This window comes from Ambystoma mexicanum, chromosome 4q (genome assembly GCF_040938575.1).
Source record: "Ambystoma mexicanum isolate Mex_15411 chromosome 4q, UKY_AmexF1_1, whole genome shotgun sequence".
Lineage (NCBI taxonomy): Eukaryota > Metazoa > Chordata > Amphibia > Caudata > Ambystomatidae > Ambystoma > Ambystoma mexicanum.
Window position 1 is genome coordinate 870,191,929 of NC_090928.1, and position 19,060 is coordinate 870,210,988.

A 19,060-nucleotide genomic window follows, 5' to 3' on the forward strand; every position below is an offset into this window, starting at 1 on the left:
ACATGTAGTGGAAAGATCTGCTAGAGGTAGAGGTTTTATCGTGTGGGTATGCAGAGGTTAATTGTACCGGTCATGAATAGTGGTGTAAAAACATGCCACTCTTAGGACAAAGGGGAGTTTCTTAGGAAGTTTATTGTTAAAAGTAACCAGCCAAATGTATGTTACAGACTTTACTATATGAGCCTGATTGGGTAGAACTGCTGAGTTTTCTGAGTTTGGGTCATCAGTGTGGGATGGAGATACTCTTCCAGTCTCCTTGTCAATTTCTGTGGAGCTCTCTGGAGATAAAACCTAACTCTACCTTTGCTGCCTGAGTTGATTACTGGATTTTTATTGCATAGTTTCCACAACTATGGTTTGATCCGTGCCGCTCTTCCCAGCTGAAGGGGCGAGTCATTGTGAGCGGGAGGGCAAGCAGCCATCTTGAAACTCAGTGCAGTGCAAGCATTGTGGTTCACTACAGTTGCCAGGTGAAAATGCAGCAGTAAACAAGGCCAGGGTCAGAGGCCACCAGTGAAAAGAAATCCAGGCACCCCATTTACCTTTTCGCTCCTCAGGCTTCTTTGTTGCCCCCCCCTGCAACCGCCACTGTTCAATTTATTAATTTATTAGGCGCCATGCAGGCTGAACTGTGCTAAAATGAGCCTAGTCAACCCATTTCAAAAGTCTGCAAAAGCAAAATAAAAAACAATAGTGATGAGAAAAGTTAAGAAAAATCAACAATCACAATCCAAATTTACCATCATTGTATTTATTAGGGTCTGAAACAATACACATTCACATCCTCTTGAATACAGTACATTTGGCACAGTAATAATGTTTACAATGTAATAACACTAATGAATGGCAAGATATTCAAAATACATCCATAAGAAAAACAAATCCTGTACAAATAAAGCCTCACAATACAAAATCAAAATGAATACATTTTATATCTAGCCAGACCGATTTCGCACATAATTTAAAAGAGGTAATGTTTAGCCTTTTTTTGGAGAGAATGCATTTGTTTTCACCGTATGAAGAAAATGTGTTTCCACTTGGACAGAAAAATAAAATAAGAAATCTAATATTTGAGTACATATGATGAGTGATGGTGCTTCAACTTTTTGGTATGTTGCACTCCTGTTATTGAAAAAAAAGGTCTTTAGAGAGTTCCCACAACAGGCGGCAGAAGTGTAACATAGTGTAAAGCTGTATATTTGTCATTCTTTTAAAGAGTTCTCTTTCAAAAAGAATGCTAAATGGAACAGAAGGCAGGCTAACCTAAACCCAAAGTAGCCAAGTGATGAAGAAATGTCTGCCACAGCACTACCGAGCATAACTGGGACGGAAAAGAAAATGAAAGAAAAGTGGGCCTCTTCTGAAGGGGCCCGCGGAAGGATCTTACGGCTCTATTGCTTAGTCCGCGGAAGGATCTTACGGCTCCATTGCCTATGCTATGTGGACTGTGCCTTCTAGCCGCCACCTTCCTTGCTCTCTGACAAAGGTGTAATCTATGTATCGTATGAAGGCCTCTCGTGTTATACAAAGAATAGTGCACCACCCTGCTGCTGTTCTTACTGGCTGGCAAAACCAACTACGAAGAAAGGGCACTTGGCGTTGTAGTCTGTTCTTGTCTGGACGGCCTATCGCGTACGTTTATGGAAAAGGAAAGAAAGACTGCCAGCCAGCAGCGACACGTCACACGCAATCTAAAACAAAAGCATGGGCAGTGTTAGCGTTTTCGCCTTTAAAAAGAAATGAGATGATGCAATTATAAAGATGTTTCTGTGCTTGTACTTAAATTCCAGACACCCCTCCCACCCCCGCCCCTCTCAGTATACAAAGTTACTGATGATAAATAATAGGAACCTATGGTCTGATACGTTACACGCCACCAGACAACGTAATCGATACACACGGAAACATATTTTATATTCTAAATCATCATAATATATAATAATTACACCTGAGTTCTTAAAAAACAAAAACAAAGTGGAACTGCTTGTCTTCATGGGACACAAACGCCATGACTTTCACAAGTGAATATTTTCCCTGTAATGGGGTGTGCCCTGGATACCTGTGCCTTGGCGTGAAGACCAATTCCCCCTAAAGGACAACGCCTCTGCCCCTTATGATTCCCCCCCATCATGGTATATCCTGGCCCTATGTCCTGGCGCTAACCCCGATTCCCCCAATAGCACACCCCCCTTCACCTCTTCTGTGTTCCCTCCAATTTAGTTTTCTTTTAGCATGTTTAAGAGAACTATACAAGATCTGGTATAGCTTAATATATTGTATACACCTTTCATAACAAAATGAAAATCCATTTTTATTTCTGACAGCAAAACTTGAACCAATAAACATACAGAGTATTGCACATGGACATTTATTGTAAGTATTCTGTTATAGACTTAAGTTTAAGAATATGACTCACCATGCAGCAGTGGACACCCCCGTGTTCAATGTACTCCACGGGCCTTGCAGCAAACACTATGTACAACCTTGCAACTGTACACAAAGGCAACGTGGCGCCCAGAGGCGCCACCATGCCGCTCTCCTCGCCAATATAACCCGGGGCAGCAGGCAGTTCGTGTGCATCGCTGAGCCGAACCCCAAAACTGCCCGAGACTCAGTCCAGTAAAATCTATAATAAGTTGACCTGCGCAATACATATACACAAACTCACAAACACAAGGTACTCCTGGAAAGAAAAGTACATAACACTGTTAGCATATCTACAATAGGTAACTTCACATTAGTAATATTGTCCGCATTTAGTTACCCATTCCGTTAATACATACAAAGGAAAATCCATTTACATCTTTTATGAATGTCAGTTTTTAACATTTGATCTTCAGTCTTGCGACACACGTTCACAGAAGGCGGCCAGGATACCCTCCCACCGCACAGTGTTCCGATAGCATTGATGTCATACTAGACCTCCGACATCTAAACCACAGTAGTACTAAGGGTCCGTACGAGGGCGCCACTGGAACACCACCGTGACAAATAAATAGAATAATTATGGAGTGTACTTAAAACTACAAACCTAACCGGAACCCAAAAAAGTCACGCTCAAAATTACAATGTAACAGCATATTAAAATCAATGGCTTCATTTAATTCAGGCTTGCTTTTTTTAAAAAGTATCCTCGGCTCTGTGCACCTATCTCTCCACAGACCATCTGAAGGAAACCCCCGCCTCAACGCATGCAGCTATAGGGGCCTGGCACGTCCATCCACTGTAACATTTTAGCCCTTTACAAGCAGCCTCTCTAGTTTCCCATGGCTTCTTTCTGGAACAGATTCGCTAAAATGATTGTGATGCCGCGTCGCCTTCATTATTTATTTATTTATTTAAAAAGAAATACTCGTGGCCCAGTTCATTCTGATGTGAATGGCCAAGAAGTTGTTCAGAAAATACATGCATTTATCTCCCTCCAGCCGACACAGGTGAGGTACACAGCTCGTGCTACCTCCAGCAGTAGGTAGGGTGCTGAGGGAGCCCCCAAATACCCATCTGTCCACCTCTGTCTTCCTTTTATGAGCTAGGCTCAAATTGTGTATCCCGAGCACAGTTGAGGGGGACCACAATCCTTGTTCACGCATCAAGGGTTGTCGCCTGCCTGCTCACATGACAAGACCTAACCTAAAACATGTGCTGAACAAATGTACCTTCTCCATGTTCTTCGCAAGTGTAGCAATGGAAATACGAACAATAATAAATAATAATTTAAAACCATTCCTTTTGAAAGCCCAGCTTCTTATTTTTCAAGTTGTTAAAAGACTCCCAAAGAACGGACTTCACAAAGCAATCTTGGAGCTGGAATGAGATCATGAGTCCTACATCATTAACACAGCAGCGTGTCACATCTACACATTGTTTATACACATGAGTTTGCATTGCTCCATAAAACAGAAGTCTGGCCAGCTCCTGGATCCACAAACGAAAATAAACAACAATAAATAGACCATTTAAAATGGAGAGGCAAGTCCAAAGTAGGAGAAGTACTGTAGATCGCTATCCACTGAGCCTCGGTCAGAATCCATTCTCGCACTCGTTTCTCTCGCACTCCAAGGCCGGATCAGGGCAGTTGCTCCTCTCCAAAATATGAGAAGCCCTTGAATTCTTCCTGGTTGATCTGCTTGATAATGGTATCATCCACAAGTGTCAACACCGGCTCTTCCCGTGTAAAATCCTGATCAAAGTTGTTCACGTCCCTTTTCGTTTTCTGAGGGGGAAAAAAGAAAATACTTGATTAGGGATTTTAAAATGAGATTAAATGTAAACAAGGTCAGATGGAAATCCGTGGCAATTTTCCCCGGAATATGTACAATTTAGTAGAAAGCACTAAGATAGTGTCCCGAGCACACACAATTGATGCACAGTGAAAGCAAACAAGAATTTATTCAGTGCAAAGATCTATTTATCTGGCAGCAAATCCCTCTCTACCCAAGTGTCCTCTTGCTACAATCTAGCACCTCGAAAATGCATTGTGATATGGAATGCTGCATTCATTATAAAGGTAAATGTTCCTGCTTTATAAGATGCTCTCCACTGTTAGCATGCTTCTAACAGGCTCCACTTTTAAGGTAAAGGAAAATGAGAACAGTGAAAGGCAGAAAATGGCACAGTTAAGTCAACTGTTGGCACTGGGAATTTGTGTTCCGCTCTGTTCATTACAGTACAAAAACAATCACTTGACCATTGGAAATCCAATTCTTGACAATGAATACTATGTTTTTTAAGCAGTGGCCCTTCCCATGATAGGCACCTTTCATTCTGCGCATGCATACTAGGAACAACGATGCGCTTTGGCACCTGGAAAGGGAAAGGGTGGTAAACCTTGGGTATGAAATGCATTTTCATTGGTCAACACCTTTGACACATAGGTTCCTGAATCTCTTAGGGATTATATCTCAGGCTCAACAGATAACCGATATAGGGAAACGGACACCATTCTTGGAAACAGTATTTGATGAGGTGAAAGGAGCTTTAAAACGCACGCACCTGTGTACCACCCCATGCACTCCTTCAGATGTGATACATTTAGCAACTGAGATTACAAGTTGATATGGATGCCCTAATGAATAGAAGTGTTCAGATTTTATGTTAGGGGGTTAATAATCATCAGTTACGCTTTAACCTGGTCCCCATGACACCCACAATATGTAAGAGGACAAAGTGATGGGCTTTAAAAATCTTTGGTTGCACCTAAAATGCAAAAGGGGGAGAATTGTAGTAGATTGTTTTCTATTTCTATTTTTATTTAACTGTGGTTTCAGTATACCATTAATTGTGTTTTCTCCTATCCTAGTTGTAGTTATGAATTTCTCTTTCACGTTATTATTTGAATTCAGAAGATACCCTCATTTTTTGTCCAATGTGGTTGAAAGCCTTGCTGTGGTGTTGCAGGCCACAGATATTAAATCTCTGCCAATTCAACATTTACAATGTCTTGTCTAAATCCTCAGAACATGCAATAAAGCTGTATTTGCTTTGTACACATTTTGATGTATTTTGGCTAAACACACAGAGAAAACAGAACATCCTTTTCTACAAATGTTCTGATCATTCTGCTGAAAAACCTCTTCTAATGTGGTTGCCAATTTTAAAATAGAATAAAATAAGAACATAATTGTCCAGTGGATCCATGAGTTCATATTTATGAAACAGCCATTCACGTGGAGTTTTTAAAAGGCAAAAGGCATGTGTTTCTTACAGTGTTTAGTCGTCAAAAAAGTACAGTAAAAAAACGATCCAATCGGTGAGTCTGCCATATATTAGGTGTTTCCAGTTGTCAGCATTGGTAGATACCACTATTGTGACTGTCCAATAGCCAGTATGATTTGTGTTTGTAATTGGTATTATCCTTTTAAGCCAACTGTAATTTATTAACACTTTAGAGTGAGTGAAATTATCTCAAGAGCTTCACCAAGAAATGTGTTTTCTTATAGCTTTCATGTGCTCCAAGATTCTTATTTTCAGTGCCCAAATTTTACTTCCAATATAGAGTTTATCACAGATCCATTTGATTCCAGAAATGACACATTTTGTGTTGCAGTTTATGAATTGTAGGAACAGTTTTACTTTGCCATTTGGTAATTGCAAACGTTTAGTTCCATTCAATATTTGCAGACACATTTTATAGCTCCCACATCTCTGGTTTCTCAAAATTGTTTTCAGATTTAGCAGACTACTTATATCTTGTGTTTGTAGAGGTTTCAAAACACTTGGACTGATGATGTTTTTGATGGTTGGAGCCTTCCGGTAACAAATCATTGGTATGTCATACAGATATTTTCTTATATTTTCATCAATTTTCAAAAAGTTCCAATTTTTCTTTATAATTTGTCTAGTGATCTGTTCATCTGAACTGTCTGTAGTGATGCATTTGGCTTTCGTCATCCTGTTCATGGCTTTAGGTTTATCCACTAGTAGGAATTCTCTTGAGATTGTTCTCGCTTTTACTACTGCACTTTGTAATTTTTTTAGGATTATATTCCCGCTGGCAGAATTTGTTTAGAGTTTTTTTCTATATTTGTCTGGTAGACTGCTTCAGTACAACAATTCCTTTTAAATCTTATTATTTCCCTATAGGGGATGTTGTCGATCACATGCAAGGGATGGTTGCTTTGTGCATTTGATATGCTATTACCTGCTGTAGGTTTTGTAAACTGACTCGTTTGAATTTTCTCATTTTTAGTACATATTTCTAGATCCAGGAACTGGATTTTGGCAGAACTTTAATTCATGATGAATTTAAGGTTGTAATAATTCTCATTCAAGTAGTTTACATAGCTGGTGAGCTTGGATATTTCCCCTTCCCAGATCATGAGGATATCATCAACATATCACCATCAGAATATAACATTCCTGTTTTCATTGAATGCTTCGTGTTTCCAGGCGTGGTTGATCTCAAAATAACCCATAAAGAGGTTGGTAGGCGGTTAATAATCATCGGTTAAGCTTTGACCTGGTCCCCATGACACCTACAATATGTAACAGGACAACGTGATGGGCTTAAAACTGTTTGGTTACACATAAAATGCAAAAGGGCGGAATTGTAGTAGATTGTTTTCTATTTCTATTCTTAGTTAAATGTGGTTTCAGCATTCCATTAATTGTGTTTTCTCCTATCCTATTTGTAGTTATGAATTTCTCTTTCACGTTATTATTTGAATTCAGAAGATACCCTCATTTTTTGTGCAATGTGGTTGAAAGTCTTGCTGTGGTGTTGTAGGCTACAGATCTTAAATCGCTGCCAATTCAACATTTACAATGTCTTGTCTAAATCCTCAGCACATGCAGTAAAGCTGTGTTTGCTTTGCACACATGTTGATGTATTTTTGCTAAACACCAACAAGAAAACGGAACATCCTTTTCTACAAATGTTCTGATCATTCTACTCAAAAACCTCTTCTAATGCGGTTGCCAATTTTAAAATAGAAAAAAAATAAGAACATAATTGTGCAGTGGATCCATGAGATCATATTTATGAAACAGCCATTCATGTGGAGTATTTAAAAGGGAAAAACGTGTTTCTCGCAGTGTGTTGGCTTTAATTGAATAGATGCCCCCAGATGCCCTCACCGCCAAAAGTAAACAAAACAAAAATACTGGGGATGTGAGGGGTACACAATCCTTACACCCCACTACTTACTAAAGTGTAAGCTGTGTATATACGTCGAATTGACAACTTTATTTGCATGTATTAATATGTACTGTAAGGATACTCTTAAGAGGTCAGTCTTCTTAATCTTGGCTAAATTAACTTTGATACTTGTGCTGTGCCTCAAGACCTGCTTTACCTCCATTGTGGCATTAGACTAAATAAATAGAGCTTTGCTCTAATAAACACCAATTTGTTTGAACAAAATGACAAAGTTGGAAATGTTACAACTATGAAATTGATATGTTAGTGGTTTGGGGCAGGTTACATTTAGAAAATGATTAATGTGGAAGACATATGAGTTCCAGGAATTGCTGGAGATTATACCCAAAATGTGCTCTAGCCCAACATCTGGGCGATTGATAAATTTTGTTTCTTCTCCAGCACTCTTTCATTCCTTTGACAGTGCATAGCATAGTTCGGATGGTATATTATTGTATTTTTAAACTGCTTGCCTATCAATTCTTTTTCTACTGTTTTTCAGTGCTATGTGAGGCATTATTGGCAAGGTGTGTGTTATAGCAAATACTGTACATAAAAAGGGGAATGGTAGATTACTGTGCTATACAATTGGTAGAATTCGATTTAGTCACAGTTTCTTTAGCAAAAGTGGCAGCAAATATATGTGGGGGGAATCATGAATATAAACATAGGGGGTGCTCAGAGGGAAGGGTGCAGGGTGCCCCTGCATTTATTTGTGGCCAAATGGAGTTAGAGAAAAAAAGACCTCGACAAAACTGGATTTGACAAAATATATTTGATGGAATCTCCCCGAACCATAAAATATACATACATATACATATCGTAGTGAACTGTTTAATATGGATTACATATCATAAAAGGGGAGACACATGCAAACGGATGCAGACCGGGATGCCAGGCCCATACACTTTATCATTCCTGTACCCTTCTTTGCCCAAAAACATAAAACTTTGTCACCAACGTTTCTACTGCTTGCTTTACATTGACACCGCCACCCGTGTCAATTCGAGGGTCAGTTCGATCTGGTCAACACGCTCAGTGGCACTCACCTGACCTTCCGGATATTTGTAAGTGGAATTGTGAGCCTCTACATTAAGGGATATTTAAGAAAGCACTCAAATTCAACAGATTTGCAATCCAGTTTACAAGAGAAGCTCAAGAAATAACCACATAGCACCCTCCCACGCAGTATGTTCTTTAAAGCGCTGCTCCCGCATGCCTGTCCTTGACTTGAAAGATAGTAACTAAAAATATAAATATAATTGAAGCTTATAATGGTAGCATGTCCACAAGGAAACATCTTTTTTTTCTTGGCCCTCAGTGTTCACCCTACTTCGAAAAAGTCAAGAAAGAATGACATGTACCTTTCCATTTCTTTTACAGAGTCTTGGCGGAAAGAAATGGCCTCATCATGTATTTGGTGAAAAGTGAACTAAAACCAGCTTTTTCAGTCCGCCTGATTATGGATTTGTAAACACATACATTGGGCCTCATTACGACCCGGGCGGTAAGGGAATACTGGTACCGGTAAGGGCACTGGTGCCGGTAATCCCTTACCGCCCTATTCCGAGGTCCCTTTGCGGGTCCTCCCTTAACGCCTGGTTTTACCAGGCGTTAAGGACAGGACCCGTAAAGGGACTTTGGCGCTAATAACGGTACTGCAATTAGCGGTACCGTTATTAGCGTCTTCCCCATTCCAATTGAGCCCTATGGGAGCTCGAATGGGAATGGGGAAGGGCCATGGTGAATGGGGAATTACCGCCCCCGCCAACCTTGGAATGGGGAAGTAATTGCTCCATTCACCATGGCGGAATCGGTAAGGTTTCGGAGGCAACCATGGCGCAAATAGCGCCATGGTTACCGCCTGGGTCGTAATGAGGCCCATTGCATTAAAACAGGCTTGTCCAACCTTTTTGAATGTGGGGCCGAAACATTAACTTTTTGTCAACCAGTGGGCCAACGAGCCAAAAGTGAACACCCTCACCCAAAGCAATATATTAAAAAATTGTGACCTTTGACACAATAGCATCACAGGCATAGCCATGCAGTCCTAAAGATAGCTTTTGGTGTCGGGGCAGTGATCAAAGGTTAGTTTCTTGTGATTTCTTCCAGTGTGTATGTGTTGATATTTCTCTGAAATAGTGGGGGCGACCGAACGTAGCAAGGGAGCTATAACGATCTAGGGAGGGCTTGGGGGGGGGGAGTCCCCCCCAAGATTTGTTTTCCAAATATGGGGCTGAAATTGTGCATTTTACAGCAGGAAAAGTGACTAAAAAAAAACATAAGTTTACAATCAGTTCTAAAGGGGAACATGTACATTCCATGTCACCAACAGCAGACAAGAACACTGTAGAACACAACACATGTTAATGATCAATGTGTCCACAGTGTAAGACAGCACTGTCACTGATGTAACACATTGGCATGCTGTTTGTGCCCAAAATATGCCTCTGTAGCAACGTGTCTATGCTGGCTGTTCCCAATTTAGGCCAGCATTGTCCTCTACAAAGCATGATTGATGCTGCCTGAGCATGTGCAGTGTGCCCAATACATATGCCAGCTTATCTCTGTAACACACATTCATTACTTCTGTGGTAATGAAAGAAGCATAATCCAATTCCAGGCGGCAACTGAGGCAGTAAAAGTCCTCCGCCACGGCCCGGTTTATTGGTCGGACCCAACATTGCATAAATAAATAAATTAATTGTGTCCACGGACCCGAAAAACATTGAACAAATAAATAAATCGGGCAGGGGAGCCGACTTATGAATTTCCCAGGGGGTGCCCAAATATAGGAAGTGACATCACCAGCAGTTATATGACCGCATTTGCACGTAGTCGCCGACTTGGTGCGAGGGGGTAGAGGGGTGCAGAACAGTGGAAACATTGGCTAGCATGTACTGCATATACTAAAGTCAAGTAAGAAGGAGGTTTAAGCCTTCCAGTTGCATTCCAATAGGCCAATACTGCCCGTACTCCACCCCTCTATAATCATCCAGGTTGTAGTAGCCCTCAAAAGGCAGAGCAACACAACTAGGATGGGAGAACGAAATGCCATCCCATCCTGTGAGTGTGTCAAACCTCAGAGCAAAGACTGTGCGTGTGCCTTGTGGGATGTTTTTACCCATGCATCCGAGCCCTACCACAAAAACTGTGCAGTACTGGCATTGAAAACATCATGATGGCCAGAGCTTCCCAGAAAATGCCCAGGAAAATGCATGAAGAATAGGCTGCCACCCATTTTTGCCGATGTTATGGGCACAGAAGGGCACTGCCTAAAACCACCATTGGACTACCCAAACAGTAGCCTGAAACCATTGGGAATGGCAATGCTGATTGCCAAAAGCAACCTAGAATTGTGGGGAATTCATTTTCTTAAATCCCAAAAATGGTTGCATTACCAGTACTCACCACTATCAGAAAGCCGGCGTTTTAAAACCACCAGACTTTTGTGTAAAACTGAATAAATGAACCCAAAGCAGGCCAAAGAAAGACTTACTGAGAGGTGGATACAATGTAAAGTTATATTCTGAAGTGACTTGAATGTTCATAACAAGACTGGCTGAGCTCTGCAGGTCTGCAGCAGCCTAACTGAAACTGGATTTAAAACTACCAAAAATCGAAAATGTTTAAATTAACTGAGTGACCTACTTTTGAGTGTCACATAGTTTGTCACTGTTGAAATGGCATAGTTTTGAACTTAGAATCAGCATTCTAGCTGCATATGTAAAAATTGTCTTGACTTAAACTGGGGAACAAAAAGTGACATTTTATCTGAAACCTGGCTTAATGAAACTGAATTCTGCCTGACATCTACCCCCACAGGAGTTAAAACCTGCTCAGCCACTCTTCCCCTTGCTAAAAGGAGTTGTCACCTCTCTGATTAGATTAGGGTTGGAGCAGCTTAAGGAAGTTGAACAAAGGCCTGTCCTGGGCCCAGGCAGATGGTTTATTAGGGTGGCTGTAAAATAGCTTCCTCTTGGCAGAAGCTGGGAGGGGCAGGGTCCCTGAGCTTGGCAGAAACTGGATAAACTGGTTTCTACAACATGTGACCTGAAAAGACACACCCCTGTTGGCCAGAATAGGATTCTAAGAAAGATGTATAACTCACAGTGCGGACTTGTCAAAATTATTTAAATGATACCATAATTCTTGTGATTTTTCTGTGCACGTTTTAAGACGCGTTGGGAATTTGTGTGATGTTCTGGGGCAAAACCCCGCTATTTATGGATACTACAGACTCTGTGTTTAAGCTAGAGACATGGGAATTTACTGGAGTATGTATGGACAGGCCGTGTATAGGTGTATAATTTTTAATGAAGAACCAAGGTTGCATAACCCACTAAAATCGAAAATGTTGCCATTTCTGAATGCAAGCCCCCAGGAAGAGCAGAGTTTGAACAGGGTATACCTCATGTGATATGTGATGGGTGCATGTAATTTCAAACCACTGTGTATCTATGAAATATGTCTTTAGGTCAAATATAGATTGTGTGTAATTTGACAGGGGAGTGTCCTTTCTGCAAGCCATTAAATGACATCGCTCTGACACTCCACTTCTTTTCCCCAATCAAGAGAGAAAGGCAAGCTTGACCAATGGGCAGTTGAGAGAGGGGCTGGCTAGTGATGCTGCACACACACCCACTTTCAAAAGACATAAAAAGAGCCACTGGAAGCTAGAGAGGAGATTCAATTCCATTTGCTGCGGAGCATGCTGCCGGACCATACAACATCCAGAGATCCAGACTTAAAATCCATCAATCTCCAGAACCTGTAGCAGTACCCAGAAAGCAGAGCAGTATCCAGAATCCAGAGAGGCTAGACCAGCAGAGATCCAGAGTGACCCAGACCGCTGTTCGCAGAACCAGAGAGATGACCCAGATCACTGTGAAGTGCCGAGACCAGAACCGGAGTCCAGTCCAAAACCTGACCAGATCCGTGGCGAGGCCTATTTCTAAATATATTGTGAGTACCTAGCAGAACTGTGCAGAACCAATCTCTTAGTTAAAATAATATAATTCAATCTATTTTAAATCTAACCAGAACTGCCTCCTAACTGTCACCTGTCATTTGCAAAGCTGTCACCTGTCATTTTCTAGCTGCAAGCTGTAACCTGTCGCTTTGAACTTTTAAAATTTCAAATCCGAAAAACTACCTTTATTTAATCGTCCGTATCTCTGGAACCGTTTGGGCTAGGAACTTGGTTTAACTTTCCTCTGAAAGCTTAGAATCTCAGCTTTTCAACGACCTACTCCTCATACTTTCTCCGTAATCACGATTCTCGCACCCGCGAATTTTGCCGCGATTTGCGATTTGGCCCGATTTTTTTACTTGTAAAAAGATAGCTGCTTTTGCCTGAACTACTAAATTTCGTTTGCCTCTTAAGAACCATCCCTGAATCATTGCTAGAGTGAGCCTGGACTAATATTAACTAGATACCACTCACCCTGAACCTCCTGAAGGGAATTAAAAGCATTTTCAGCATATTTCTCACTGCATTGTCACCATATTCAAAGCACTTGGGTCTGTGTTTCAAAACTCCTATCTGTTGTATAAGCTGCTGGGGGGGAATTGAACTGAATTCTATTTGATTGTATTCCTAAGAACTGAGTCCCATTCTATTCATCTCCTTACATTGCATTAAGGGGGGTGAATTGTCCAAGAAAGTGATTACATTGTCTTTTTCTGAAATCCTATCAAGTTATTTTCTGTACTGCATTTCATTCCACATTGCATCCATTTGAAACCATAAAAGTATTGTCGCTATCTTATCCATCCTATAACCACTCATCATTGATTATAAAGAAGTGTGCTAGTGCCGGACTATCCATTATTGATTACTGCTCAGATTAAGTGTGATATTCAATTATTAATTATTATAAAGTGTGATATAGATATATATTGTTTAAATTATCAAATAAACCTTTTAAACTTGCAAAACAGAACTACTTCTTGGCTCAGTGGGGTCAGGGAGATTCCAATAGAGTCATCCAGAACTCAAGAACTGGACATAAAGATATATCAATAAGGGTTTCCATTCAGTATCCCAGACTAGGCATTGACTTAGCTGTAGTGCTGGATTGAATCCTCTTACAGCCTCCTACCTTGGAGCACAATCTCACTAATTTGGTGCAAATCTCGCAAGTGGGTGCTTGGGAATCCCATGCATGTGTGTGGGCGGCATACCCCGGATCACTTGCTCACTTCTTCAGTGTGAATCTCTGGCCAAGGCAGTACTGTCCCAATGGTGAGAAGTGTTGTATTTTCACATTAACTATGCTTAAGTACTTTGGGTTATTGAATGGTGCTGCTACATTCTGAGTAATCCCATCCCCTTAAATATATTAGCTCTTGTATAACCACAACAGTGTTGAGTTATTCTGATGTTGATGAAGATGATGTAAGACTTGCTCAATAGTTCTGGTTCTGTATCATTAAATGTACTTCAGATCTTCAGAATCTCAGGAGGATAGCTCAGGGACAACGTGCTCGCCTTGGAAGCAAGACGACATGGAGCAACACATGTTCGATCCATCTGGGTATATTATGCGCATTATACATAACCAATACAAATAAATAAATCTGCTGAGAAGTGCTAGGGCCTTGTCAATAAGAGTGTAGCAGCACAACTGAGAAGTGCTGATGTTGTCCCATCAAATGTATAGCAGTCCCACTAAGATTAACTAGCATTGCCTCAACAAAAGCATAGTATTACAATTATAGAAGCCCTGTTTAGCAAGCTAACTGAGGAGTACCAGCATTGCCCCATTTCAAATATGGCAGCTCTAGTAGAAAATAGATTAAACAGCCCTGCTGAGAAGTGCTGTTACTGTTTCTTTAAAAATACAGAAGCCCATTAGCTCTGCGCCATTAGACCCTGCAAGTACTCTCCCATTGAATGCTATTACACTGAAAAAGGTCAACAATATGGCAAGGTCCATACCTGGTTCTTAGTGATAATTCTGGATTTTGAAGAACAAATACAAAAAAGACCTGTTTATTTCGGCCGATTTGTGTGGTCAAAAGGCCGAATTATCACATTCTACTGCCCACCCACCCTGCTAAACCCCCAAAGAAGGTGATCCCACCTCACCCCACACTCCCACCCTCTCCCACGCTGTTACCTTCCTTAGGGGAGTTACCTCCCTCAACGCCTCCGTTCCCCGCCCATAGCATAGCATTCACCCTCACCACGTACACACTCTACATAAAAACAGTCTCAGTTGCGCTCTCCCTGCACCTACCCCCGCAGATGCAATGCAAGAGGGGTGCACAGATGTACAAATACATCCAACCCAAAAAGATTTTTTGAAATTGAGGGACAAACTTGCTTTGCATCTGTGCTTCCATTTCTAAAAATCGTTTTGGGTTGGGTGTACCTCTACATCTGTGCACCCCTCTTAACAAGAGGGGTTCACAGATGTACAAATACATCCAACCCAAAAAGATTTTTAGAAATTGAGGGACAGACTTGCTTTGCATCTGTGCCTCCATTTCTAAAAATCATTTAGGGATGGGTGTACCTCTACATCTGTGCACCCCTCTTACGAAGAGGGGTGCACAGATGTACAAATACATCCAACCCAAAAAGATTTTTAGAAATTGAGGGACAGACTTGCTTTGCATCTGTGCCTCAACTTCTAAAAATTGTTTTGGGTTGGGTGTACCTCTACATCTGTGCACCCCTCTTGACAAGAGGGGTGCACAGATCTAAGAAATACATCCAACCCAAAAAGATTTTCAGAAATTGAGGGACAGACTTCCTTTGCATCTGTGCCTCCATTTCTAAAATTCGTTTTGGGTTGGGTGTGCCTCTACATCTGTGCACCCCTCTTGCCAAGAGGGGTGCACAGATGTACAAATACATCCAACCCAAAAGATTTTTATTTTTTAAATTGTAGGACAGACTTGCTTTGCATCTGTGCCTCAACTTCTAAAAATCGTTTTGGGTTGGGTGTACCTCTACATCTGTGCACCCCTCTTGAAAAGAGGGGTGCACAGATGTACAAATACACCCAACCCAAAACGATTTTTCGAAATTGGGGGACAGACTTGCTTTGCACCTGTGCCTTGATTACTAAAAATTGTTTTGGGTTGGGTGTACTTATACACCCAACCCCTTTCCAAGAGGGGTGCACAGATGTACAAATACATCCAACCCAAAAGATTTTTTTTTTTGAAATTCTAGGTCAGACTTGCTTTGCATCTGTGCCTCAACTTCTAAAAATCGTTTTGGGTTGGGTGTACTTCTACATCCGTGCACACAGATGTAGAAGTATACCCAAACCAAAACGATTTTTAAAAATTGAGGGACAGATGGAAAACAAGAGCATCTTGCTTTGCATCCATTCCTCAATTTTTAAACATCATTTTTTACCCGGGCCGCTAGAGAGAGAGAGAGACAGTATGGATGGAACAAAGGGTCATCGATACTGCGTCTTTTCTCTCTGGCCTGGGGGGGGCCAGGGAGGGGGGGCGGAGCACCTGCGTACTTCGCGCCACTGAAACCGGCCCGGTTTATTTATTTATTTGTTCAATGTGTGTCGGGTCCGTGGACCCAATTAATTTATTTATTTCTGCAAAGTTGGTCAGACCAAACATTGCAGAAATAAATAAATTAATCGGGTCCATGGACCCGACAAACATTGAACAAATAAATAAATAAACCGGGCTGTGGCAGGGGCAGTAACAGTCCTCCGCCACGGACCAGTTTATTTATTTATTTGTTCAATGTTCGCCAGGTCCGTGGACCCGATTAATTTATTTATTTCTGCAATGTTGTTTCGACCACCATTGAAGAAATATATAAATTAATCAGGTCCACGGACCCGACAAACATTGGGCAAATAAATAAATAAACTGGGCCGTGGCCTGTTACTGCCTCTGGTACCCCCAGCCCCTCTTTTTAGGGGCACCAGAGGCAGTAGCAGTCCTCCGCCACGGCCCGTTTTATTTCTTTATTTGTTCAATGTTTTCTGTACAGCCTCGCGGGCCACATGAAATGGCTTGGAGGGCCACATTGTGGCCCGCGGGCCCTATGTTGGACAACCTTGCATTAAAACATCTTCCTGTGTGTGCATTGAGGTATTATCAGGGCTTAATTTGTGAGGAAATAAGTGCCAGGGCCCAAATATTTTCTAGCACATCTGTGACACATCGGCAACCAGCCACCAGCCCACTGTTAACACCACTCACAGCTGTGCCATGCCGTGTCAACATATTTACGGTTAAAGCTGCAACTCCCATATGTCCATTGAGGGTGATGGATGCACTTTGCGATTGACAGATACTAGTCGACATACCACATCCGTTGTGTCTTGATTTAAAATATTTTCTTTAAAACACATCTGATCCTATTGGTGCCAAGTGGAACATGTTAATCTATCCACAGAAAAAAATAGCAAACATGCGTTCTTTCTATGGTAAATTGATGGGCAAAAGCAGGTAAAGTCATTACTGAACTGATGAATTTGCCTGCCAAACACTGCAGCAAGACCTTCCTGTATAGGTTACAATCATGACAGGTCTTTTTTTCCTTTTCAATATTAGCCTTTTCACCAACCAGTCTCCTGAGTTGGAGCTGCTGGCTTTCAAATGTCTTGTTATTTTCAACCCACCCTGCTGGTTATTAGAGTAGAGAATTTGTAGGAATGTTATGCAGGCTGAGTTCAGCAGTGTGCGGGGATGGCCTGCATCAACTCCCAGCATTGTCACATTCCAACTCATTGTTATTCATGGAAATAGATAACTAGTCCTGTCCTGCCAACCTGGGTCTTCAGGTGCCAGCCCAGGTTGAAGAGACCGTGGCCAGTGCACACTTTTGTTGATTGTTATATTACAATGAATGACTGACAGTTAAAATGAAGTTGCCAAAACAGAACCACATGATCAAGCTGGGCTCAAAAATGGTGCTGAGGCTGATCCCAAGCAAAGCCTCCTTCTCCAGAAATTAAGCACTGATTACCTTTAAAAAATGTGTTATTTCAACCTGCGGTAATACTACCATTCTGCAATGAATTCCAATGGGACTTCAGAATGGCGATTAACAGAAACCCATAATCATTTACCTCCAAACTTGCAATCAGGCCCGATTCTAGCAAAGATACTTTGAAGGATGAATGTCACAACAGCAAATCCAGTTTATCCCGAGAGCTGAGATGCTATCTTCCGGCAGGTACTGCCACGAAGATGCTCTCGTTCTTTAGGTGTGGGTCCCAGACCCTGCTCTCTTCTTTGTATTTAATTCCTGATGGGCCTGGTATACTCTCCTTCCAGGTAATATTATTTAAAGTAATCCTCAGTGTTATATATAGGTGCCAGACCCTCAGATTAAGGCTTCTGTGACCCCCTTAGCTAATCCCAACAACCCATGTACATTCTGGGTCTCCGTTGGGCATCAATTGGTGGTCTTGTGCACTTCCGATGCCTTTGCTTGCTTCTCCCACTCTCCTATGGCTTCTGCATGCAGTGGCCTGGCAGCATTTAATTCTGGGCGGGCTGTGCATCTCTGCATGACTGCGCTGTCCGAGACTTCCTGCATCAGGACTGCCATTTCCCCAGCTCTCAGTTGGCCTGCGTGCAGCAGACCGGGTGGAGATGCCTCGGTTCCTCTTCTCGCGCCTCAGACAGCAACCTCTCCTTCTCCCTGCGCTGGATGTCCACCCAGCTCGTGGTTACTCCTGGGAGGGTCTGACAGCAAAGTAAGACCTTCTTCAGTCTTTATTTGGAATGGGCAATGACATCTAGTCTGCTCATTCAGGTTCCAATGGGGATTTGTTATGGCTTCTCCTCCTTGTCTCAGTCCTTCTTATTGAGATCATAGTCAAGTCATCCCTACTCTTCCTCGTCTCAGTGACGGCTGCCTTATCAACCTCACAAACATACCTGGGAGAGTGTAATATGGAGGTGTGTGGCATGGGACAATGGGGTATGCGAGAGTTGGGTGGAGGTCTGGAAGTGGGGGATGAGAAGGTGGGCCTCACAGACTGAGGGGATGTAACAGAAGTGGTTGGAGGGTGAGGATTGTTGTACCACATCTTCCTGAGACATTCTCCCTGATCCCCCCGAGGGAGGGGGAGTCTCTGCCCATGATATCCTCCCACTCAGCACCACCCCCAGGAGGACTGTCGGATAGCGGCCTCACCTCCCTGGCCTCATGGGAAGAAGCTCTCCCTCGGGGGGAAATAATGACATCTCATGATTCGTCAAACACATTACAGCAAGAGACAGGGATGTACAACCCATTCAATAGTGCTGGGGTCGAGTCACTTTTTTTATTTGTGTAATGACAAAGATTAAATACTACTGAGTGATGCACAGGATTTCAGTCCTCCTGGCTGAATGTCTTTCCTAAGAGAGTTTCCGGACATGTGTGGCTTCTTACACAACCACAGAATTGTTTAAGACCTTTGCCTCGATCTGGAA

The 19,060-nt window shown here is 42.0% G+C and overlaps 1 protein-coding gene across 2 annotated transcripts in view; it reads right to left on the minus strand.

The window, feature by feature from the left end:
* Window positions 1–735: 735 nt before the first annotated feature.
* PRKCE (protein kinase C epsilon) overlaps window positions 736–19,060 on the minus strand; it is a 1,836,175-nt gene continuing 1,817,850 nt past the window's right edge. For both annotated transcript variants that reach the window (XM_069608445.1, XM_069608444.1), the window contains one exon: window positions 736–4,213. In XM_069608445.1, the coding sequence (XP_069464546.1) occupies window positions 4,067–4,213 (147 nt within the window). In that variant the 3' untranslated portion in view covers window positions 736–4,066. The remainder of the gene's footprint in view (window positions 4,214–19,060) is intronic.